This window comes from Rhea pennata, chromosome 11, assembly GCF_028389875.1.
Source record: "Rhea pennata isolate bPtePen1 chromosome 11, bPtePen1.pri, whole genome shotgun sequence".
NCBI lineage: Eukaryota > Metazoa > Chordata > Aves > Rheiformes > Rheidae > Rhea > Rhea pennata.
This window is the reverse complement of record NC_084673.1, coordinates 19110683-19136115: the sequence shown is the minus strand read 5'-3', so window position 1 is coordinate 19136115 and position 25433 is coordinate 19110683. Positions and strand designations below refer to the sequence as shown.

General features: G+C 39.5%; 3 protein-coding genes across 10 annotated transcripts in view; 2 read left to right on the top strand and 1 right to left on the bottom strand.

Moving 5' to 3' along the window:
* The window catches only part of COL4A6 (collagen type IV alpha 6 chain), a 139354-nt gene extending 132000 nt beyond the window's left edge, over positions 1-7354 (top strand). For 4 of the 5 annotated variants that reach the window (XM_062584907.1, XM_062584906.1, XM_062584909.1 and 1 more), the window contains 6 exons: positions 605-703; positions 978-1124; positions 2743-2859; positions 3528-3719; positions 3956-4242; positions 4770-7354. In XM_062584907.1, the coding sequence (XP_062440891.1) occupies positions 605-703; positions 978-1124; positions 2743-2859; positions 3528-3719; positions 3956-4242; positions 4770-5030 (1103 nt within the window). In that variant the 3' untranslated portion in view covers positions 5031-7354. The remainder of the gene's footprint in view (positions 1-604; positions 704-977; positions 1125-2742; positions 2860-3527; positions 3720-3955; positions 4243-4769) is intronic. The other variant, XM_062584908.1, reaches the window with a different exon arrangement.
* Positions 7355-7703: 349 nt separating this feature from the next.
* On the bottom strand, positions 7704-20114 carry ATG4A (autophagy related 4A cysteine peptidase). 3 transcript variants are annotated; one of them, XM_062584912.1, is made up of 13 exons: positions 20063-20114; positions 18838-18948; positions 17734-17805; positions 17170-17268; positions 15837-15938; positions 15240-15312; positions 14111-14190; positions 13065-13249; positions 12847-12925; positions 11538-11683; positions 10592-10648; positions 9316-9427; positions 7704-9004 (listed from the first exon to the last, which is right to left on the bottom strand). In XM_062584912.1, exons 1-13 carry the CDS (start codon positions 20070-20072, stop codon positions 8940-8942), a joined length of 1191 nt encoding a protein of 396 aa, XP_062440896.1. In that variant the 5' UTR covers positions 20073-20114; the 3' UTR covers positions 7704-8939. The 3 variants fall into 3 exon arrangements, with proteins under 3 accessions (XP_062440896.1, XP_062440895.1, XP_062440898.1); XM_062584911.1 differs by lacking the exon at positions 20063-20114 and having other exon boundaries at positions 18838-18964; XM_062584914.1 differs by lacking the exons at positions 14111-14190; positions 15240-15312; positions 15837-15938.
* A 201-nt stretch (positions 20115-20315) lies between these two features.
* On the top strand, positions 20316-24549 carry PSMD10 (proteasome 26S subunit, non-ATPase 10). 2 transcript variants are annotated; one of them, XM_062584606.1, is made up of 5 exons: positions 20316-20466; positions 20567-20665; positions 20986-21066; positions 21237-21403; positions 22434-24549. In XM_062584606.1, the coding sequence occupies exons 1-5, from the start codon at positions 20353-20355 to the stop codon at positions 22585-22587; spliced, it is 615 nt and encodes a 204-aa protein (XP_062440590.1). In that variant the 5' UTR covers positions 20316-20352; the 3' UTR covers positions 22588-24549. The 2 variants fall into 2 exon arrangements, with proteins under 2 accessions (XP_062440590.1, XP_062440589.1); XM_062584605.1 differs by having other exon boundaries at positions 20986-21132.
* Positions 24550-25433: the final 884 nt, after the last annotated feature.

Sequence of the window (25433 nt, the reverse complement as noted above, 5' to 3'; positions counted from 1 at the left end):
AGCCCTGTGTGTGATTCTCTCTTTTCTAGGCAAGAACTAGGGATACTGTTTTTGCAGGACCATCCCTCCTATCTGTGTATGCTCAGAGGCATAGAGTGGTAGATGTAGGGGATTTAGGTTTCAACAAGAGGCTAAGAGGATTTGGGGAGTTAAGAGATGCTGTTTTGGGCTAATGCTGGGAGCATGTTGCTCTCTCTTTGCTCTCTACCAGAGGAGAATAGACAGCAACTGTAATGAAGATCTCTAGTAGCAAGATTTCAGAGCTGCACAGCTCAAGTGCCAGGACAGGATGGAGAGCTGTGCTCTCTACCTTTGTGGGTTGGCACATCTCTATACCTTTGGATTGTGCACATCCAGCATGGGTGGGGAAGGATACATTCAGTAAAGGATCATGATGTAGCAGTGGAAGCTTTTGTCTGGAGGCTCTGCAGCTGTTCTGGACATTGAAATGAGCAGAGTTCCTTAAAGGTCACGTTTCCTCTGTCTCAGAGTTGAAGTGCTGTTCCCATTGCTGCTGTCATTGTGTTTCTCAGTGCCCCAGCTGCGCATCAGAACCAGGATCCCACGCTTAGCCTCTGAGGTCTTTTGCTGTTTATCTTTGCAGGTATAAGGGGTGAGCCTGGCCTTATGGGGATGCCAGGCAAAGATGGGCCTCCAGGGGATCCTGGTTACCCTGGGCTGAAGGGTGAAATGGGCCGTCGAGGTGAGTAGCAGAGGATCTGAAGAGCTGTACTTTATTCCAAATGGTTCAAACTGGGGTAAATGTGACAGCTTCCTTATGGGCTTATCTGGGAGAACTTTCGGATTCTTAGAGATTGAAATAAATTAATAAGAGCTTGACACATCGCTTATAGAAGGATACGCAGTGCTGATGTGTTAAGGTAATCTTAATTCAGCGTAATTCTCCTTTGTGTCAGTATTACAATCAAAGCTGTGAGTATTTTGGGAGTATTTACGTTGCTGTTTACATCATGCAGGTCTCCCTGGCCAACCAGGGGCTCCAGGTTTAACCCCACAGCCAGAAAAAATCACAGCTCCTGCAGGCTTACCTGGTCTGCCAGGGATTGATGGTGTCCCTGGCTTTGATGGAGATCCTGGATTCCAGGGCCCAGTTGGAAAACCAGGTAAAGTGCACCTCATTCTGATCAACTGAAATGCTGGCCTTCTACATGGGGAATGCTACTTTATTAAATCCATTAGGAAGGTTTACAGGTGTTTCTAGTAACGGAAATTGCATCAAAATGCATACAATCAGCATGTTTTATTTATTAGAATGTGTTTGCTAAATTATTTTCTTGCGCTTTTATTTGAATTAGGCTTTCAGAATTAGGAGCAGCAGCCTGTGATGTAACTAGTACGATAACAGCTTAGGTGCTGGCAGATGGAGTGGTTGGTCCCAACAATGTTTCAGCACTCAGAATGATTTGGATTGGCAACGAAATACTGTAACCAGAGAAGTGCTGGGAACTTCAGTTTGCACCACTGAGACTTTTGCTGCTTTACTAGTGGCTTCAGAGGGTACAGGGTCAGGTCCCGCAGCAGTCGGATCCGCTAGGTCCAGCAAATCCCAACGATTCCTTTCCTAGCGTTGCCGTTTAGGCACTTTTTAAATGTTAATATTCTTTCACTCATGAAAACTCCTATAGAGAATCCCTCACTTTGCATCAGTCCTTCCCCACTAGATGCTATTCTGAACCCCAGCGTGGTGAAGAGAGCTGTGCTGGGGCCTGGCTGTTGTCAGTTCCTACAGCGAATGAAGATGCAGGGAGTAGAAGCTGAGAGAGGCTGTTAACACTGCCAGCCAGGCGATCAGGCTGCAGACACTGCGGAACAGGGCAAAGACAGAAGGTCATTGAGGAGTCTTATTGCACCCTTTTATGCTATTTTTAATGCTTAATCATTACAAAATCTGTGCAAACACCCATCTGTTTCCCAATCACATGTTTCTCTATACTAATATCAACCTTCCACATTTTACTGACCACATGATAAGAATCCAGGTCTGTGTAATTGCATAACCTCTTCTCTGTCCATATAATCTACTGTTTTATTATTTTTTGACCTACTTGTACATTTCCAAACCCTTACTTTATCTATTATTCTTCGTTTGTCCATACCAAACTTTTCTGCTTTGAGATCAAGGCAATCTTGAGTGGATCTTAAATGTTCCCAGCCAGGCACCTTCTGTGATCTCTCACTAAAATCTAGGCCTCTGTATTTTGAGCCCCCTTCACTGTCCTGAGTGAATCATTGAATATTGAGGTAGGGAGAAAGGGAACTTAGTTCAAATTAGAAGCTTTAATTTTATGTAACATTAAGATTGAATATCATTGAAGCCAATTTCCTAATTTAAAAAAGGTGATGTAAAGCAAAAGGAGAGACTTCAAGTCTTATCCAGGACATAAGGAAGGTTGCTCACTTTTCTGCTTACAACAGCCTGCAGTGAACTCTGTTTCCACTGTGAGACAGAAGTGAGAAGAGTTCACAGACTTCCACAGTAACCCCTGCAGCCTGTCCCAGACTTCTGTGCTGCATTTTCAGCTTTGTCTAATGTTCAGCTGTGTATCTTGATCATTTAACTGACAGTCAGCTATGTGGAATACCTGTATAGAGTTAGTTGTTTGTAATTAGAGCTGTTAAGAGTGAGTTGTCAGCATGGCTGCTCGTGACATACTCCTGATGGTAGCAGTGAAGGCATTAGGGTGAGGAAACAGCGATGGTAATGATTGTACTCAATTTCAGGGGCAAAAGGTGTGCCAGGGAGATCTGGTTTGAAAGGACGTGATGGTTTAATTGGATCACCTGGCACTGTCGGGGATCCAGGACCTTTGGGTGCTCCAGGACCACAGGGATTTGAAGGTAATTTTTTAATTTGGAGAGTACAGATCAGAAAGAAGCCGTCAGTAGAATTCTGTTTGCCCACAGAGACCCTCCCCAATACCAAATTAATTACCTTAGAAGACCAGGGGACGTACATGATCTATCCTGTACAATCCTGAACATCTTTTGGTTTTAATATTTTGTGGATGTGGGAGGCATCTTGAAAGTTTGGAAGAGCAGTATGGTATTCACAGGGAGTATGGCTATGAGGGCTGGATGGTAGAGGAGAGGCATAGTGAGAGAGAGGTTTGGGTTCTGACCCAGATTTGTAGTACAACTTTTGACCTGTCAAAGAAATATCACCACCAAGAGCACTACAACAAAAATGAATTCATTAAATTTGGTTTTGCTAGTGCTTTGAGATACTCAGAACTGTTATGCTATGAGACACGAGGTACTGCTTAGATACTGGCATTGTGGGGGAAAGAGAAAATTAAATGAAGTTGAAATGAGGTGGGTGCTACTGTGAAGCGACTGCTTTTAGAACTAGTAAAGTCTAACCAGTTCTATAACAGCCATCAAAATGTGAGCTCGTCATTGTACAGGACTGACTGAAGCAAAAGGACAATGTCAAAATCAGATATATAGCCAGCTGACATTCATACTGCTTATTAGTAACGGTCTGTGACTCCTCTTCTGTCTTCTAGGTGTCGCTGGAAAGCCAGGCTCACTTGGCTTACCAGGAATGCCTGGTCGGAGCGTGGGCGTTGGATACACTCTAGTGAAGCACAGCCAGTCAGACCAAATCCCACCATGTCCCATAGGAATGAATAAGCTCTGGGACGGCTACAGCTTATTGTATGTGGAGGGGCAGGAAAAGTCACACAACCAGGATCTTGGTGAGTTGACAGAATTCTCTTAGGCACAAACAATGTAACAAAACAAAATCTTCTTTCTGGTGAACAGTCTCTACTGGTACCATAGGCAGTTGTGGAGGACGTGGTGGAAGTCTGCTTGGCCAGAAGCCATGCCATAAGCAGTGTTACTTGCGCCATGCTCTGCCACTCACATCTGGTGTGTATGAGCTCGAGTCCGAGCCAGACGCTTGGTACGACGAGTTCTCCAATTCTTCCAGGTTTTGCTGGCTCCTGTTTGCCTCGCTTCAGCACCATGCCTTTTATTTACTGCAACATCAATGAAGTGTGCTACTACGCCAGCCGGAATGACAAGTCCTACTGGCTCTCCACCACTGCTCCTATCCCCATGATGCCAGTGGCGAGCATACAGATCTCCCAGTACATCAGTCGTTGCTCAGTATGTGAAGCGCCTTCCCAGGCTGTGGCAGTGCACAGCCAGGATATCACCATCCCACAGTGTCCTGTTGGCTGGCGCAGCCTATGGATTGGCTACTCCTTCCTTATGGTAAGGAAACTATTGCCAATGCAAAGTCAACTTTAAACATTTCTAGATCTCCTCTCTAATTAGGCTATTGAAACTGATATTCCTTAAGTTGCTTATAGGAAATGAGAGCGCTGTAGCTTCTTGCCTTAATGCATTTCTTCATCAGCTGGCTTACTATAAGCCAAGTTTGTTGCCATTTCACCAGCCTTCTCACTGGTACAGCTCAAGTTAATAGTAACATTGAAGCAAGAGTTCTGTATTGCCAAAGAATTGTTCTTAAACCTTTAAACGCAGAAACACTGACTAATCTATAGCACTGTCTTAATCCCCTGTCTCTACTGGAATGTTTTCTCCGCTGCCCTTTATTCATCACAAGTACATTCTTTTGCTTCACCTCTAGCCCTAATCCAAGGGACAGCCATAGAGATAGCCAAGGTACATTTTGGTTCCTTTGTTTTTCTCTTTTCAGCAAGGGAACTCAAGGACTTCCCTGTATAACTGCCTATTCTGTTCCTATGAACTCATTCAGATATACATCTTTATTTCAGCACACTGCGGCTGGGGCAGAAGGTGGAGGTCAGTCCCTTGTCTCACCTGGCTCTTGCCTGGAGGATTTCCGTGCTACTCCATTCATTGAATGCAACGGTGCTAGGGGCTCGTGCCATTACTTCGCAAACAAATACAGCTTCTGGCTGACGACAGTTGAACAGTCGCAGCAGTTTGTCAGCGCGCCTCCCTCAGAAACTCTGAAAGCAGGACAGCTTCGAACAAGAGTCAGCCGTTGTCAAGTGTGCATGAAGAACTTATAGTAATAAAAATGCAAATATCAACAGATACGTTTACTACGTAAGAATTCAGACAACGCTGATTTGAAGAAAGATAAATGCATAAACCTGTTCTGTGTGTGGTTGATGAATGAACCAAGGTGGCCAAAATTCTACCAAAATCAAGTGTCCAGTCCAGGAGTTTGACTTCAGAGAGGCGGGAGAAACCAGTGCTCTGAAACTTCTATTTTATGAAACATGGTGCTATGCTTTCACTTTTATTGATTTGTTTTGTTTTGTTTTTCTCCAGTCATGGCTACCTCAGAAAGTCTCTGTGGGCTTCTGAACTCAGACTGAAGAGTAACTATAACTCACAATACACTACTCATCTGTCCAAGGCACGTATCAATTGTCAGAGACCCTCCAAAGGCTATGCTTTACTTAGTGTCTTTGCAAAAAGTATTTAGTCTAGTGTAAGGAAATGAAGATTCACTTTCCTATGAAATACAGACTAGCTAAAATTAATCAATGCATCATAGGTGACTTAGAAATGCTACATATTAAAGGCTGATAACAGACTTCTATAGGAAGACTCAGAGATGAATTTATTTTGCTTTGCTCGTTGAACAGAGGAGACAGTCTTTGGCTCCAGTGACAAGTAATCAATCCTGATCCAGAGTCATACTCATTGTCTTTAAAAAGCCACCTCAATGAAAAATGCATTTTTTGCTGTGAAGATGAGTTCAAAGTATCTCTAGCATTGCTCCTAGCTTTCTGTTGAAATACATTCTAAGTAAAATGCCTGCTTCAAGGTTTGTGCTTATCCTCTTGCAGTCAAATGATAAGCAGCCACTCAAAACATTTAATTACAATGAACGTAAGTTTTCTTTCTGAGGTAGCCCTGGCACAGTTATTTTGTAATTACTAAAGCTATGTATATTTAAAAACTAGAGGCTTTACTAGATAGGTGCAAATTTATGCAAACATAGAAACATGCAGTTATAGGATGTACATATTTTACTTCTACAATTGCTGTATTATTCTTCCTCTGGCCTTTAGTTTTGTTAGTTTAAAAAAAAAAGTTATTTCTAATGCACTGTTATATTGTCACATTCTCCTTCAGGGCGTAATCAAAGAGAAGTGCCACTAGTTGTATTTTCCTAATATATTCTAAGGGAAAGCCATGAAAAAAAGTACGCTAATATCATGAATTATTTCAGTTAAGTTAAAGTCATTATTATCAACTTCTCTTTCTACAGCAAAGCATATGAGATCTTTTTCTACAAACGCCCCAAGACCTTTGAAAAAAGTGCCTTACAAATACACTGTCACGTTGGTTTAAAGATTTTAAAGACAAAAGCCTTCAGAAAATTACTATTAATGCAAGATTGAGGCATTACTTTAAAGTATTATTTCTTCCTTACTAGGTTCTAGGGGGTCTGTCTGTATCGATCAAAATACTTAAGAACATGCTTATTTTAAGCAGCTAATTTAACAGTTTTACTTTTAACAATTATTTACATACATAATATAATAGTATCTTCCTGGGTCAAAGTCAGAGCTCTGCATACACTAGCGCTGGGCCACAATGGAGACGAGCAGAGAATTTATGAAGAACAATTTAGTCTTTCATTTAACTTCTTTCTAGTTGCAAAAGATCTTCAGCTGTATGCATGTGTTTTGCAAATGTCTTTAAGGTAAATGCTACAAAGTAATAATGCATTTAGCAGGGCATCAAATCTGCTTCTCAGCTGTCCCTGCACAAAAGATCCTACTGTATTTACAGCTTGGGTTACGCAAGTGCAGCTTTAAAACACTGTCTGCACAGCGAAGGTCACTACTTTCTGAAAATTTGCACAAATAACCGGCTGAAGAATTCATTGTGGCTTCCCAAATTGTGCTCTCTTGGTGCTATCAGAAGGACTGTCAATCAGGTATTGTGTTTACAGGGACTTGATATTATTTTTGAACATAGATACTTGCAAATACAAGTTAATATTTTTTTCAGCATCGAGGCCTTATGCATTTTAAGGGCTACTCGTCTTGAAGGAATTGCTTCTAGTGCAATACCCTGGCTTCACTGATATCAATGTCCAAACTTTCATCGCGTTCAACAGACTCGGCCTCTTCCCACGCTGTTTGCCCGTCAGCCTTTCCTGTTCAGGCACCGACTCAGGGGTTCGTAAAGGTGGACGTGACCCTTGATGCAGCGTGATTTTTTTGGAGATCTGCTTACTCCAGTCATCACAGAATACTTCTTCAAGGGGCACAAGGCCAAGATCACCTCCCTGGAGAGTGTTTACATCTGATCTAAGAGCCAGGGAAGAGGATGGAATAAGTATACTGTGGCCACCAATTTTTTTTTTTTTTTTTAAAAAAGCAGTTATTCCTTGAGGCTGCAAGCTCCTCAGAGCGAGGGGGGGGGCATTTTTGCCTAGGAGGAGAGGAGAGGGTGAAGGGCAGTAATTCTAGCTGTCATGTGAACAATGGTTAAGGAGTAATGCTTTGTTTAAAAAACAAACAAACAAACATACATGCAGCCAATCCCTGGAGGGGAGAAAGAAAAATGGTATGATATTTTGTAATAAGTGTTTAGTTTCCAAACTGATTAATAAACATTGATGGCAAACAAGATATAAATAAGTGTGTTCTGATTCACTGTTTTCTTTGAAATTACGCTAGCGCTAGTTAAAGAGGTGCAAGTGAGAGGAAACAGAATTCAGTATTTCTCAATGCTGTCATTTATTGGTGAAGATGAAACTCTGTGATTCATTTTCATTACACAAACATGACAAAGCTGACCATAATGGGGACTGTTTAATAGTAAGAACTTCAGAATGGATTAAGAGATCTTTGCCTTTAATTCTCCTTACCTGGTTTTCTAATGCCTACTACAGAGATACTCTGCCTTAGAAATAAAATTGCAAAGGCTGTTCTGATAAACCTGTAGAATTAAGGCACTTTTACCAAAACAGATTTCAAAAGGCAACAAGTCAAAAAGCAATAATTAAGAAATTTGTGTATACCTATATATTAAATTTTAAGATAACCTGGTTTGTATTTATTCCACACAAACAAATTAACAAAATATAGCAGCATACAACCTATGAAAAGCTTAAGAAATTTATTAGATGCACAGATAAAGTGCTGTAACAGAGAAACTTGTGTAAATCTATTTTAAAATAAATAAGATACATTTAAACCATTCCTGACTCATTTTAGCTCTGAAAGAAAATTCAACCTAAGTTTTAATGATTCAAATCTTAAGGTCAAGATAAATTATAACATTACTATAGCAGTGGTTGTGATCTATAGCAACTACTTGAGTCTCCTGTTCCTCGTGAGGTCTTCCAGAAACAGGAAGGCTATTGCAAAATGTACACTTTAGATATAGTTCCTTTTACAGAAACATTTTTGTAATAAAGTGTGGTTGCTCAAATACATGTTAAAATATTTAACAAGGAAACAATTTTCTCCTGAACCAGTCGATCTTTTAAACAAGACAATGTATTTTTCCTATGATGCAGCCCACAGGAGGGCACAGAAGTAAACATCCTCCTTAACTCAAGATTGTTTTGCTTTAAGAACTAAACTATTGCATTACTATATGAGAGCAAGAAATATCCATTTGGGTTATCCCTTTCTCCAAACACAGAGCCCAACGATATACTGATTTTTGCCTCGATCTCAAAGGTCCATTGGTCTTCCGGTAAGATGCACTCTATTCAATAGAGAGATTCCCTTTAAAAGTGTCTTACTACAAGATCTTTTACTGTCTTTCCATCCAGGGAAGCTCCTGTTAAACTGCCACTCTTGGAGTTTTGGGTGCTACTAGGTTTTTGTGCTGTTACCCATAATTTCAGGCACTTTGGGGCTAACATGGCTGTTTGATATAAGTCAATGCAATAATATTACCAATATATTCAACACACAGAAGAGTCACCACAGTTGCCTTCATACACTCAGGATCTCAAATTCTTCTTCCAATTCAAATAGCTTGTCAGTAGATTCAATTAGTTCTGCAAAAAAATTGAAACAGGTAGATTCTAGACAGACATGCCGGGTTTTGTTTACTTAAAGAGAAACTTTGAAGGACACGTTCTGGAAAGGTATTTTGTAAGAGTTTAAAAAAAATTCTGGGCTAGCAATCACATATGGCCTGCTGGCTGCTTGCAGAACTAACTGATGCTCAGTAAGAATGAGACATCTAATCACGTGTTGATTGATTGTTTGACACTGAGCAAAGCATAATTGTTCTACCTGTGAGTATTCCGTTTCTCTAATGCGGAACATACTGCTGTACAATAGCACTTTCCAATCAGTACCGTACCCGCTCCTGTCGTCGTCACTTCTGGTTTTGTTGGAGGTATGAAAGGAGGCCAGTGCGGTGGATGCTTCTGGACTAACTCAAACATCCGCAGGCTCTGCTGCTTTAGAATCTCCTGAGGACGAGATATGCTCATTTTAAAAGATTCCTCAAAAAAACCTTCAAACCCTAAAACTGTCTGCTTAATTAAAAATAAATAAATAAATAAAAACACTTTAAAATTACGTATGTCTATCAGAGAACCGAGGCTTTACGCAGACACGCGGTGAAATCCTGTTACATTTTAACAATGTCCCATTATGAATCACTACTTCATAGATACCTGTAATGTAAATTTTCCATCTGAAAACACTCCTGCAAAGATGGAGCTCTTCAAGTTTGCTAGATGTGTATTACAACACGCTAATAACTTCTGTTTTTGTTTACATGTAGCAAACAGGCACCAAGAATGTATGTTTTTTTGCCTTTTAAAATTACGTGCATGTGACTACACTCAAGTTTGCTGTTGATCAATAGGAACAAGAGAGATGTATCAGTTCCAAAAAAACCAGATTTTGAAGGACATGTTTTGATCAAGAAGTTATGGAAGCCAAATTCCGCTCCTATCAGATGAGTTATTTCAAGGATTTACAAACTACATTACTCTAGATACTGTTAGCTGTTTGGGGTTTGTTTTTCTTTGTCCAATAAATGCCATTAAAGGTTGATGTTACTTAATGTTCAGATTTCTCTCACTTCGTACACTAACAAACCGCCTGTCTAAAGTGCTCCTTATCGCGTGGCAGTAAGCACCTTCTGCTTCCCCGGATCAGCAGGAGCTGAGGGGAATCTGCACGTAACAGAATCAGATGTTTATGGGACAGGAACTTATGTTCATAATTAGAACAAGTAGTAATACATTATATTAATAAAAAAGGATCATGAAGCAAATCATTTATAAATCACTACAAAACGGCAGTTAAAATATTGGTCATTTAGTGAGTATTAAATTTTAAAAACAAAGTTTCAGCCACTAAAGTAATAGCATTTTTAAAAAAGTCTTTTTAAGGGTATATGTTTACACCCATTTTCCAGCTGGCAGGGTATGCATTGTCAAAGTGCTGAACAGTCTCTTTTTAGCATTCAAGTAGCATTGTCTCACCCTGATGCATTAATGCATTCTTCTGTATGGCTCGTTTAATGAGCAAACAGGGAAAGACCTAATGAGAATTTCCATTTACTAGAAAAGTACACATACTTTTATATAGCGCAAATAAAGATGATAACATTTCATTGTTACCTTTTGTACAAGACTACACCAGTTATCAAAATCACATTCTTCTTTGCAAAAGAAGCCCTGAGAAAAAAGAATTATGTAGTTTTTAATCCTTTTGCATTATAAACACATGACACCAGCAAGTGAGGCAAAATTTCACCACTGTTTTGTTAACAGCCCATATGATCGTTAAGTAAAAGAGCCAAAATAGGTGGAAGCTCTAGGGAGAGGTTCCAGAAGCGGAACAAGGTCCTACCAAAATAAAGTCAATGCACAAATACCAATGGCTTTTGTGTGCTCCTTCTTGGAGCCACAACCAGTTCCAATAGCCTGGTATCAGCAGAAGCTGTCACTGCCTGCAGGATGAACCACTGCCTATGGGACACCTTCCTTAAAAGGCAGCAGTACTAAATAATGAGCAGTCAATGAATGAAGGATGCCAGGATCTCCATACTTTTTTTTAAGCTTTAACCTCATGGCTTATAGGTGAGGCTCTCCAGGAACTCAGCCACAGGAAATTGGCCTGGGATCAGGATCAGTCTCATTAATACCACAGTGTGACGTTTATTGGATGATCACTACAAATAATTCCATTTAAAGATTTGTGAATTATGATATAAAAGAATTAACTTGTCTGGAGTGACTATGTCTAAGTGGTAGTGATGGAATAAAATAAAGAGCACTGATTCAGTTTCATGCTTTGGCTAATAAAACTGCTTGCAAAAGGTAAAAGCTGCTCAGCAAAGAAAATGAAATACTTCCCCCTAGGATATAAACAGCCAATTCCCTGCTTGACCTAAGTGTAAATATCCTATGTAGTTATTGTACAATTTACCTGTTGAATTCTGGATCACAGGAAACTACTCTGTGATCTTGCTTCTGTTCAAGGAAATGCATTAATGCCTTTATCAATATATAGAGGTATTACTTCGAAATAAAGTATAAGCATCTATTGTTTCCTAATACCTACTAAAGCTACTGAAGGGTCCAAATTCATGATCTTCATTCTGTGTGGGGCTTGCTGGCAGTGGAAGCTCTGATCATCAACTGTGCCGTTTTCTTCTGAATCTACAAAGCTTTGAGTGGTGTGAGGGTCCAAATAGATCAGCTCATTGCCTGTATGGGTAAAATCCGTTTGTTGATTATAATCAAGTGACTCTGAAAAGCACTTAGTACAAATAGGTAAAATATCAACTAGATTGTCATCACAGTCAAGATTATCTAGGCTTTCTAAGCAGGTATTCATTAAGCAAACTGGAAAGTTTAGACAAAAATTTCCCTAGTGTATAATTTTCTATTGTGAAGTATTACTGTCAGGTGTGTTCTGTTGCCTTGTTCTACTTGTATTGCATAATCTCCTTTTTTCAATGTGAGATCTAATACACCAAAAAAAAAATATATATACACATATATACACACACACATATATATGTATATATATACATGTATATATATAGTATGTGTATATATATATGTGTGTGTATATATATTTATAGGAATATTAGAGATTACTATATATATATGTGTGTATATATGTATACATATGTACATATGTGTATATATATGTGTATATGTATATATACACATATATATATAGTAATCTCTAATATTCCACAGATCAAAAGGTGTAGGATGACCACAAATACAATCTCTAATCCCATTAAGTATTCATTCAGAATTTGGAACAAAAAAGTTTGACTAGATCAGTCCAGATTTAAAAAAAAAAAAACAAACAAAAAAATAAATCTGTAAACATATGGGTCTAACTGAGGTGAGGGCTGAAGAAAGATTGACTCTAGTATTAAATATCACTGTGATTAATAAAGGAAGATACGCAAGCAGGTGAAAAAGGTATTGCTATAAGAACAAATTTGAAATACAAGAAAATCATTTGAGAAACCAAAGCAAAAGAATAAAACAAGAGAATTCATTAGGAAGTAATTCAGCATTAGGAAAAAAATCAGATTTATAACAGTAAAGATATTTGACCAATAAACTTGTCAAATGCTATCAACTATTCCTAATGTGTTGTTTTTGCTTATGTCATTACTTGTTTTTACATATTCAGCTTTGCGGTTACCTTTACGCTCCTGCAAGAATCATATCTTATTATTTCTTAAGTATTTTAAGCATGTTTCTTCATTTCTTCTGCTCTTTTTCTATTTACCCTTAAATATATTTCTTGAGGCTCATGCTTGAACTGCTTGCTATTTTCCCTTCCAAAAAAGGCTTTCTCTTTACATTTTCAGCTTATTTGTAATAAGATTTTTTTTTCTTACCTAAAAATCCTATGAAATAGTAGGCATTATTTGGTTTCCCTCCTAAAGCGCCCAAAGACTGTGGCATCTTAAAGCATTCCTAGGTAGTCAAAGAGAAGAAAAGGAAACTGTAGTTGATTTGTAGTGATATCACAGATACCTGAATTGACTTGACAATGACAAACAGTTCATTGCAGGGGGCGGGGGGGGGGGGGGTGGAACCCCACCAACAAACTTACTTTAAATGCATCAATATATACTGGATTTATGTGATTTATCCCTAGTCGTAAAGGTATAATAAGTAGGAGAGGTTTCCAGCCAGCGCAGAACACTGCTGTGTTTTTGTTTCGGCCAAGAGCACTTCTGTGCAACTGTGTGCTACTGTGGGCAGCGCTGCTGCTCTGAGGAGACCAACACATTTTCTCTGTGGAAATAAAAAAAAAAAAAAAAAGAAAGAAAAGAAATCCATCAGTGCACAGAGGAACACAGGTAGCTCCTTCTCTCAGTAATAAATTATGCTACTTTGCCAGAGGTCTTTTCATACAGCTCCTGTTTTAAAATAAAAGGAGCAGGGCACAGAAACTGTAAATATTTAGTAGAAGCAATTCCAGTAGACATAGCATATCCTGACATGTTAGATAAAGATTGGGGGTGGAAATTTAAGGCTGAAGTTACAGTTACCATTAGCATTATTAATACTGTAAAACTTAGCCTGTTAAATATCGGGGAAATTAAATGACAGAGATGATAATATTAGAAACTCCTCAAAAAAACTCTTCACATCTAATGATGTGAGCAGAAAATTAATATTCTGTGGGACTAAAACAGAAGTAGGCTGTGGCTAAATATCACTTGTAAACTCACCTTTCTTAAACTGAAAATAAAGACTGACCATGCGTTTCTCAGTGTTAGGATCTGCCAGTGGTTTCTCTCTTGCCTGACAAAAGCACATCTTTGGCAAACTCTGTGTTAAAAACAATTTCCTTTATTTCTACATGCTGCAACCTTATTCTGCTTCTGGGGTAAGAGTTTAGATAGTACAGAGCAAACTCAATGTTCCCCCAAACTGTATGGTATCTGAACAGTCTACCAAAAACGCCTACACCACTTTGTTCTACCCTTAGTTTTGGACAAAACTTGAGACCGCATTTCTTTTATTTCTTGCCCTCGGAACAAGTAGGGCTAATCCACGCTGGTCTAAAAGTATTTTGTTCATGTTTAGGCATATTCAAGAAAATGGTATCAAATCAGAAACTCCTAATTAGAGGACTGATGTTTCACTTACTGATGTCTTCAATGACCACTGTATTGTCCATAGATACATAAACTGCTAATGAATTCCATTCATCAAATAAAGCAAGCTTCCTAGAAAATATTAAGGTAATAATTATTATAAACTAATTAGGACAAGATGATAGCTTCGCAGTCAGGACAATTAGATGGTTTTTGAATAAAAAGTTAAACCGTTTCTTAGGAAAAACATATTTGTTGGATTTTTGAAAGTCAGGGTGAAATAAAAAGGTAAGTTTAAATATATTTAAAAATACAAATAATAGATAGTATTTAGGGAAGGCCAGACATTGTACCATGTGCAAACTGTTTTGTCCCACTGACAACTGCATTGATATTAACAGCTCAGCCACATAATAAAATTTATGTCTTTTTACTGCACTTAAGAGCCTCGGCAATGGGATCTTGTCCATTGTGTCTGGCATTGTACAGAGAAGGAAAAAAACTCTGTTCCAGAACTTTCAATCATTTTTTCACATACTTTTTGCACAAGAAGTTCCACTAAATTCAGTGGAACTATTATGTGCATGCGTGGACAGCAGAACCATGGCACTAAAAGCAAGATCAGTTGAAGGTTTTGGGCACCTGACTGTTAGGAGGGAAGTATTATGGCACATAGGTGTCTGTCCACGTATGCGAAATCCAGAACTCCAAGGCAGGCAGCTATACTCAATAAACTGTACAGGCACAGTTAGGTGTGTAAAATACGCCAGAAAAACCCATATGCAAGCACTAAGCTATGAAGAACTTCTCTGTGAAAGAGCTGGAGGGCAGGGCATGTTTTAGCTCCCGTCTCTAGAACGTGCGTCTGGCCCAGCGCTGCAACCACGCTGCTGACCACTCGGGACCCGGAGCTGAGTTTAGGCAGCTCTAAGTCATCCTTCAGAGAACTGGGCAAAGTCAACCCTATTCTTTTAAATCTGGCTTCTAGCCTAAAAAAACCGACCCATCTTGGAGTAGTTGTGATCCTCACTGTCTGGGCAACTGCATGCTACATATGTATGTTCCTGATTCTGAGACAGGGGCAGGTGCAGCCCCTTGATGATATCCAGCCTTATCACGGCCTCCGAGCTAAGCTGTGCAGGGCAAATACATTCTGAATAAGCTAGTATGATTTGACTTACTTTAGTACTTGAGCAACCGTATTTGGTCCAAACCATTCTCCAATTGATTTCCCCTCTCCAACACCCATCTGCGCTGTTTTTATGAGGGGAAAAGCACACATACATACACACAGACACAGAAAAAAAGACCACAAAGAGTCTGGTAACAATATGTATTATATAGTGTTGACATATCTTATAGAGGAATTGCAAACTTTATTTAGCAGTAATTACTTTCTCAGTCTATGCTCTTTTCAAGACTTCATGACTGGTAGTTCCTCTAACAAACAAAAAACTACCTAAGAATTAAATATTAGTGGCCTGTACTACAAAATGCAACTATAACCTACAAGAATATCTATTTTAGTATTAATGAGTCTGGTACCCAAGATTTACATACTTTATCAAGACTCTAGTACAGGGCTTTATTTACACCTCAGTGAATGACACTTATGTACTATTTTACTTTGTACTCATCTACATGCGTTTTTACTTCTATATAAGCTTACATACACTGTCTTCATAATCACCATTTTAAAGTGACATATTATAAAACTAGTAAGCCTCAACATAATAGGAATTTCAGTGGAAAAACAAGAAGTTGATATACGTTCTTACCCATCTGGTGGATTGAATAACAGCAATCCTTCCTATCTAGGAAGCATCGTAAGATTCTGTGATATTCTTCTGGTTGTTTTCTGTGTTTTTCCCATTGCCAATCTTATGGCAAAAAGTTGTATGGATTAAAAAAATAATAATATTTCCATCAAAATTACTAGACAGAAGCAGAAAGCCATACAGTGAGATATCAAAAGATTAACATACAATTTAACTCTGGTATTTACATTTTGCTTATAGTTCACAGAATTCACAGCTTGTCATTTATCATCAGCTTGTCCTTTATCATCGTAGAATAGATTGTGAAAACCGGGAAAACGAAAGAAAAGGTCAAAGGAAAATATATGAACCATATACTGACTGATCACTTCTGAAAACTGATAGCTATTGCCATATCTATGAGCTGACAAGATTATTTTAAACTATATGCTATTTTTAAATTTTGTTAAATTTGCAAGTATACATCAGAACATGAGATCTAATCCATAAACAAAGTCCAAACACAGTGGTGGTGGCCCTCTCATGCCATCTGTGCTTTTACCTCTAAGATTTACCTCATAAATGGGTTATACATAGTTACCTCACATTTACTAGAAGAGAAATGCTTACATAGGGCAGATACTACAGAATAAATGCATGCAAGTTCATATTCTAGTTTTTCTTCGTGGTAATTTACTTGGTTCCATAATCTCAATTAGGTCCTTGCTGCTTCATTGTGTGGATTCACTTATTCAAGTATATAAATCCACACAGCATGTTAACATATGAACCACAGCACAATAGGATAGAAATTACAGAATTTAACTGATACAGTAGCTACTCTCAGACGAGACCTAAGAAGCTTTACCTGTCATCCCAGAATGTGAAACGTTTGGCTTAAGTGCTTGTGCTAATGGATTCTGCCATGGGGTTTGAGGCTGGAGACAGGCCAGTGGTCTGTGAAGTACTAGGTATGATGTCTACCAGCATATAACTAACTATTCACACAGTCATTGCGTGCAGTTATTTAGTCACTACATAAGCGCTGAAAAGAAGGATAAGAACTCGGTCCCATGACAGCAGGTTTCCTGTTAGCTTCAATGGGATTATTCCTCAAAGATTTACAAAATAATGATAATAGCATTCCCTATTTGTGCTCCCTCTATTTCCATTTCTCTGCTTAACGTTATGATTTGGCACAGCTGGATAAGAATTACTCACACAATTCATTAGTAACCTTTGTCAGGGCATCAAAGAGAGTTATATTAATAAATTTAGGTTCTGTGCACTTAAGGAAAACAAAAATTAAAAGCTGTGCAAGCAATACAAAAGTTCATACAGCAACAGAATTCACCTCTTCCTAAATGTCTGCAGATCAGTGCTTGTGCCAGCATCATCTGTCCACACCGCAGCATACATCCCCAGCCAGCATCAGATGAAGGACCAGTGCCACCTATAAGAAAAGTTCATTACGATATGGTCTTTGAACTGAACATAGCATCACAGAGAAAATTTCAGAGTGCTAGAACCCAGCTAGCTATCTGAAAATCTCTAATAACTGTCCTACAGATAAAAGACATTGAGCAAGACTTTTTTTTTTCCCTTACCATTGGTCTAACTTCTAATTTCCAAATTGCACAAATAAACATATTTAATTTATTCCTTGTACAGCTGACTTACTTTTTATTCTTCAAATAACATTCACAAACTGTTTACTGCTTGCTACACAAACAGGAAGACCTTATCTACAGGTACAAGTAAATGCAGCTTTTAATATGCTTAATATTTTGTTTTCACAAACAGTAAAATGATGCTCAAAGTGTACCAACATTATAAAAATCATTTTTTCAGTCTATGATGACATCACTAATCCTGCAATGCAATTTGTAACACAGCAGCACTTCTGCAGTATACTCACCAATAGGTGAAAATTTTCTTCTGTACGTAAACCACAGACGCGCACTTATATCCAACAATAATTTAGATTTGTCTGGAACATTTTAAAAAGGAAAGAATTTATTAAAAAAAGCTAGAACTGGAAAAAAATATATTATTTCTTCTATATATTCAATATACAGAGTGCATAGAAGACTCCTGTTAGCTTTTACATCTAAAATCTTTTAATACTTAAAACTTGCTTTTAGCCATTTTAATACTGAAAGAACTTTTAGAATGCTAATTAAAGCTAAACTATTAAGGACGAAATAATTATTAGCCAGTGAAGATTTTACAAGTGTTCGGAATAACTACACCCAGCTTGAATGAGACAACTATGAAGAATTATGTCCTCTGGAATGAACCGGTAAAGCAAGTTAAGAAACTTAAAGAATTTCTACAAGCGAAAGAACACGAAATTATACATTACCTCTAAATCCAATACCATATATTTTTTAGAAAATGTTAATAATATTACATCTAATTAAATTTTTCTCTCTTTAAGTGTATACACTGACAGAATTCTCTGAAGGGCTCTCAAGAATTCTTAAGAATCTTATTTACTGCATTTTCTCTTAGCAGCTGTGGATCGGACTGACCGATCTTCTCAGGATCCTTCAGCCAGCCGAGGCTGTACACAGCACCGTCAGCTATCTTAATACCATGCCTGTACTGATGGCTACTACCTGTGCCATGGGCACAAGGTGAGACCCTCATCCTTCCCACAAGGAAAGGGACAGGCCATAGTCAGCACCCCGCAGGGGAAAATAACACTAGTAAAACTGAAATTTCCCCTAAACTTATCTATTCTTTTCTGAAGCACTTGATTAGTAGAAGTAAGCAGCCTCATGACTAGCCTTTGTCACAAGTGCAACTTCTTTGCACAAATCAGTATAGAAAGTATTTTGGTAAAGTTCTGGTTCATCAGAATGAATACCACTGCATATATTTGGGTTCTTACTTACACAGAAAAACAAATTTCTTTCTTGAGACATTTAGAGAATCGAAGAATATAAGGAGCTGCTGTTGCATGTGAATTCATGAATGCTGTATGGATTTCACTAATGAATTTTCATTTTAAAGATACCTGCTTTCAGGTGGTGTTGTCTTCCCAGAATCCAAACTGGCTCATCAGTTTCTGGAAATTCTTCTAAATAGTCTGACAAAATAGTGATCTGGTTTTCATACCTAGATAAAACTGAACAGGAATACATAGAATTCAAACTCCATTTTGTCCTTTTGTTCTTTTATGCACAACTCTGAGTTCTTAGACTAGACTGGCTGTAGCTGGTTTTTGCAGTCTTTGGATCTTCTGAACCATGCTACCAGCTGTATTTACTCTTTAACAACATGTTCTGCCATTGAAATAGACAATGGTTTGGTTGTTTTTTATGCTGATTCTCAGTGAATTCTGAGAGAATAATATTGCTGACACCTTGGTTATAAGCAGCCTGTCTGAAGTCAGTAGCAAAAACTCAGGATGACTGCAGCGAGGATAAGGTTTGATCCAAGGAAATCAACAAAGGGAAGAACAATTTGGGCAGCTATGCATACGCGCCCATGCTTGACCTCAGATGAACAAATTCTGCCACTCACAGTGATTACAGCCTTCTGCTTAATGTGAAGCACATGATAAGCGTTAGCAAGACTTAGTTTTACTTTCCTAACTGGAGATTTGAAACATTTCAGCAAAAAACATATTGATGTTATTATTCAACTTAGACCTAATTACTGTAAAATAACAAATGATAATTAATACCACCAGAAGATGACCGCTCAGTCAATTATTATAGAATTAAGGCACGGTTTGTCAGAAGCAAAACAAGCCTGAAGTTGTAAAAATGAACATAAAATCGTTTATTTCTTTTAAATAATATAAACTAAAGAAATATGTTTCCAATGAACCAGAAGTTGAAAGCAAAAGCCAACACGATTATATTTTACTCTTCAAGTAAGTATACAAATAAAGAGCAAATAACATTTAGCGAGGTGAATACACAAAAAGGCCCCAACTTCTGCTGGAAACACACGCCCTAGGAACCGGCAGGGCCACACAGCGCGCTCCTGCTCGCCCCTCCGCTCGCAGCCCGGCGGCAAAGCCCGCACCCGGCGGGCAGGGCAGCAGCCTCTCCCGGGGCTGCGCGGCCGAGCGGGCCCGGGGCGCCGGCAGCGCCGCAGAGCCGCCGCCGCCCGCCCGCCCGGTTCCCCTCTCTCCTCCCCCCACTCCGCGCGGTCACGCGCGCGCCGCCGCCCCAACGGCCGCAACCGCCGCCCCGCGCGCGCGCACCTTCTCGCCCCCCGCCGCCCCTCACCTGACTCCATCCTCCCGCTGTCACCATCCTCCTCGTCGCCCCGACGCAGGCGGCGCGGCGCGGCGGCGAGGGCGCGGAGCACCCTGGGAGTTGTAGTTCCGCGGCGGCACGGCGCGCGCCGCCTTCTTCTGGGCGAACTACAAATCCCAGCAGGCCGCGAGGCCCGGGCCGATGAGCGGCGCGGGTCGGCCGGCTCCATTGGCCGGCGGGGGGCGGCGGAGCGCCTGTGATTGGCTGGCGAGCGGGCCGTGGTGCCGGCGCTGTCGGCAGGGCGCGGCGGCGGCGGGGACATGGAGTCGTCGGTGTCGGACGTGGAGGTCTGCAATCTGGCTTACGCCGGGCGGCTGGAGGAGCTGCGGGCCCGGCTGCAGCGCGACCGGGGCCTGGCCACGCGCGCGGACCAGGTCAGCGCGGCGGCGGCGGCGGGGAGGAGGAGGCGGGCGGCTGCCGCGGTCGCGTCCCCCCCTCCCCCCCGCTCGCCTCACGGCGCTCTCCCGCCCGCAGGACAGCCGGACCGCGCTGCACTGGGCCTGCTCGGCCGGACACACGGCCGTCGCCGACCTCCTCCTCGGCCTCGGCGTGCCCGTCGGCGACAAGGACGACGTGAGTGGGCGCGGTGCTTCTTCGCTTTTAAAAATGCCTTCCTGAGTAATGCCGTCGGTTCTGTTAAGGTTAAGCGCCCCGCAGAGTGTCATGCGGGACGGGCACAGAAGTGATTCCTGTCACCAGTTACCGGTTAACGTGCAGCCGTGGAAGTGGACCGAGGACTTGTCCGTGTGGTGATACTCAGTAATGTTTAGCTCTATAGTTACAAGCGTATGTGGAGTGTGACTTGCGCGTGGTCTAGTCCACGCTGGGGTTAATGCTTTGTACTGTTTTTCTCACCAAACTCCTGATCTGAGTAATCCTTCTTGTCTCGGTAGGCTGGTTGGACTCCCCTACATATTGCCGCATCGGCAGGCCGTGATGAAATTGTGAAAGCGCTCATTGACAAGGGTGCGCAGGTGAATGCTGTCAATCAGAACGGCTGCACACCCCTGCACTATGCAGCCTCCAAAAACAAGCAGGAGGTATGGCTCCCTAGGCTACTGGAGCGTGTATCGCTCTCGTAAAAAGTATTTAGTTAAATTAACTTTTCTTTCTTTTTTCCTGTCTTCACCTCCCACATATTCAGATTGCGATCATGCTTTTAGAGAACGGAGCTGATCCAGATGCAACAGATCATTTTGAGTCTACTCCATTACACAGAGCAGCAGCCAAAGGAAACCTAAAAATGATACAGATACTTCTGCGGCACAATGCATCCGTTAATATACAGGACTCTGAAGGGAATACTCCTCTGTAAGTTTTTTTATATTGGTTTTGATTGTATCTTAATCTCTGAAATCAAAAATTCCATTGCTTCAATTGCATTTTTTTTTAACTTTAAGTTGCTTCAAAACACTCCATTGCTTCATGTCCCTATATAGCCAAAAAGGATCTGGGGAAATCTTATTTAGTATTTTACATAAGTGTGTGCACATATATACTTTAATTTGTGTTACTGTATCTACTTAAAGAGCTTAGAACACCTTTTATAATAATTTGAGATCATTCATTTGCCACCAGAGGGTAGAAGACATGCTAGTAAGATCAAAGTAGGAGGAAACTGGTCTTGTGGGCTCATCTGCTCAATCATGCCAAGCAAGACCTAATTCTAGAAGCTTTTCTTCATCTTTCTACGGAAAATAAGTTGAAACTTAAATATAATTGGTCCAGTTTTTCATATCACCTGACAGATCAGTTTGAACCTGTAGGGTGAAATCTTACGTACTTTGAAATTGGTGACAAAACTCTTCCTTGTCTACAATGGAATCAAGATTCTGCCATGAATATGATCAAACAGCATATTTTAAATGCATATAAAGTCTAGTATTATCCCAAAACACATACTTTTTTCCATTTGACATAGTGTTTTGAGAATAAATGCATTTGCCATATTTACAGTAATTCTTTATTTCATATTTTTATTAAGCATCATTTGATTTAGTTCATCTTTTTAAATTCATTTAGAGATTACCATTTCCAATTTCACTGTGAATTATCTTCTGCTTCTGAACTTTGCTGACTGCAGAACCAAATCCTTATCTAGATAAGTGCCTTAATGTTGTGAAGACAGTAGAATGAAGAATCTTCTTGAGTTGCTTAATGACAACACACTGACTGGATAGCAGACTTTGAAATCTGTAGAGAGAGTCGGTTGCATGTGGTTTTGTTGCTTTTATAAATTCTCCCTGCCAGCACTCACTGTCATTTTGACAAGGCATAATTATTGCTCTTTATAAGCTTGGAGTATTTAATAGTGGCTATGGGTTTCTTCTTATTATTGCAGTCACTTAGCCTGCGATGAAGAAAGAGTGGATGAGGCAAAGCTGCTGGTGTCTCACGGTGCAAGTATTCACATTGAGAATAAAGAAGAATTGACCCCACTGAAAGTGGCAAAAGGTGGCCTGGGAGCCATACTTAAAAGAATGGTGGAAGGCTAGTGGGGATTCTTGACTTTGTCTTTCCTGTTGCACTTACACTTCAGATTACAAGCTTCATATTTTCAGTGTTCAACTACAATGGCATATATGAGCATCACCATAATAATAAAATGTGTACCTCAATTTCCTTCACCTATGCTGCCCAAACAGCCATTTATACTTCTGTTAATTAAACAGATCACTGCTTTTAAAGTATTTTTCAAAATCTTGCAGTTTTCTTTGTTTACAGTGTGAGCTGTATAAATTAGGTCATTCCTTCTGTTTTCAGAGCCTTGTGTAGGATTGTATCTTTCAAGCAACAGGACCAAAAATGCTTTAATCTCTTAAAGTTGGTTTTATTTTGGAAGCCTGTTCTAGAGTTAACTTTGCTTTCCCTTAACCTCTGTGTTTGCTTCTGTTTTTATAGGTACTGATCCTTTTCCTTCAAATGGTTCTAAATTATGCTTCTCCCTGTATGTTATGCAATTTCCTCAGGTAGTTATAATTGTACTTCTTCTTACTCTTGTCAGTCTTTTGGACTGAGCTCTGAGTCTTTTACGCATTTCTCTTGTTATCCCTTCTTATCTTGATTCTTTGACTCTTTAATTGTATTCATTTAATGGAGCACTCTGGACTGTCTGCAGAATGCAGATGCAGTTTCATAGTTTCCTCTGCAAAGATTCTGTTGTACAATTATATACTCTGGGAACTTTTCAAGAGTATGTTTTGCCTCTTATTTATAGAAGGAATAACAGCAAGTAAAATACCTTTTTCATTGCTGCTTGACTCTCATTATGCAGTACTGAGATTTTGATGCAGTTTACCTCTTATTTAATAACAGAAGCTTAAGTTAAACTTCAGTCATAGCAAATATTGCCAGTAAGTTATTAGAAGGTAGTGTGTTTGTAACTAGCAAATTGGTATAAAAGTAGATGCATTTTTTGAGCTTTACTCTACTTTATGGCCTCTAATGCCGTCTTCTCATGGCTTGACCTGGCAGACTCCTAGCCAAAGCTTTATTTCTGTGTTGTAAGTAACCTTAGTTTTTGCAGTGAAAACTGTTGCAGCAGTTACGGAGCAACTTCATGCCCATGGTGATAGTAAAGCCCTCTCTTTAATCAACTTCCTGTGAATTTTCCATGCTGTTACTAATGCTTGTAAAAATTATATTTGGAAGAAATACTTTTTAAGTATTCTGAGACACTATAAGATACAATTGGGGAAACCTCTCCCCTGGAAAAGTCTTCTTGCTGCTAGGAGGACAGGAAGAGCCCTGAGCTGTAGAGCTGAGTTTTCTTGAAATTGTTAGGAAACTGAAGAGGATTTTCTGCAGAAAAGAGTAAGCATCTTGTTTTAAGGGTGACAAAAATGTTTTCCTGCTGTTAGTGCTTCAAATAAAGATAAGATTTGAGGGATAAGACAGAGTTGTAAGATGACTTCCAACTCGAGGTAAACGCTTCCAAAGCTTGTATATGGGAATAAAAAGGAGAGTAAACATCCTTATACGTAGATTATTAGAAAAACTTCCTTCTGGCAAATTAAATGCTGACTCTATTTGTGTCAGCTTTTGTTTGGGCAGGGGGTAAGTGAAGCTAACCTTTACACTGCTTTTAACGGCAATCTTGAAGGCTTCTGTGCACTTAGCACTTGCACATTCATCTCTTCTGCACTAGTTACTAATTTCTGATCGAATCAGTGTGTGTGGAGGTGGGGTTTTGTTTTGTTTTTTAATAATGGAAGTTAAATTCAGCATTTTAATGTTAATCGGTAAAACTGAAATTACTTACTACTTAATGAAAGATCAGTAACTAACATTTCTGACAGCAGATTTTTTTTTGAGAGAGGAAAGGACAAAGTTCAACACATAACCTGCTGTTCTGATGTTGCTAAGAATACTTGGGGCACTAGTGGGCTAGACTTTTCCCCTTTCTGAACAGGTGATGAAGGTAAAATTCTGTGAAATAAAAACATTTTTCGAAACAACAGTCTTTGGTGTTACAAAACTTTATTAAACTTACATGTAACAAAACCAGTATTTTCTAAATAACTTTTATGCTTGTGTTGATAAGAGCAAGTCAGCTGAAACGCTACTATCCATACCACTGTATGGAAACAGGACATGTTTGTTCTTCAGCTGCAAGGAAAGGTTGAAACAGCAGATGACAGTTTCTATTGTCTGACTTGTCTACAAAGGCATTAAAGTAACGTAATTTACTTCAATAAGCAAGACAGAAACTTAAAACCAACCAAACATCTTCATCAAATACTTTTAAGTCTATTCTAGAAAGCAAAATGCAGGTTTAATTCACTGAGAGTACCTACTGAGAACAGGGAGAAACTTGCCTTTAAGCTGTGGCCATGCAGACTTTTGCTTGAAGGTGGAGCTAGACTGGGTAAATGTTTTTTCTTATATATTAGGCAAGTACTGCTGAAGAATTGAGAAAGGTTGAAGCTAGAATACTGTGTTGATCCTTTTTGTATAGCAAAAAAAAAAAAAAAAAAAAAAGCTGTCAAAACTTTTTGCTTTGGAAATCTCCTTCCCTTGGAGATGATGGCCTGAATGTTGGCTTAATATTTTCTTTCCATATTAATGATCTGTAGTCCCTCAGAAGGAAATAAATGGGCCATGCAGCAAGGACTGTGAAAACATCTGAGGTAAATTCTGAAAAACAGTTCTGTGTCTTGCATATCTCTGCAGGGTTTCTGAGCTACACACCATAGATCGATATCTAATTTTATTGTACTTTGCCAGGAAGATCGTAGAAAGCTAGGAACAGTGCCTCATCCTTTATAATAAACTGTTTTACATGATAGGAACTTCATAATGAGAATAAACATCTACCAGAAGGCTTATATATATATATAAA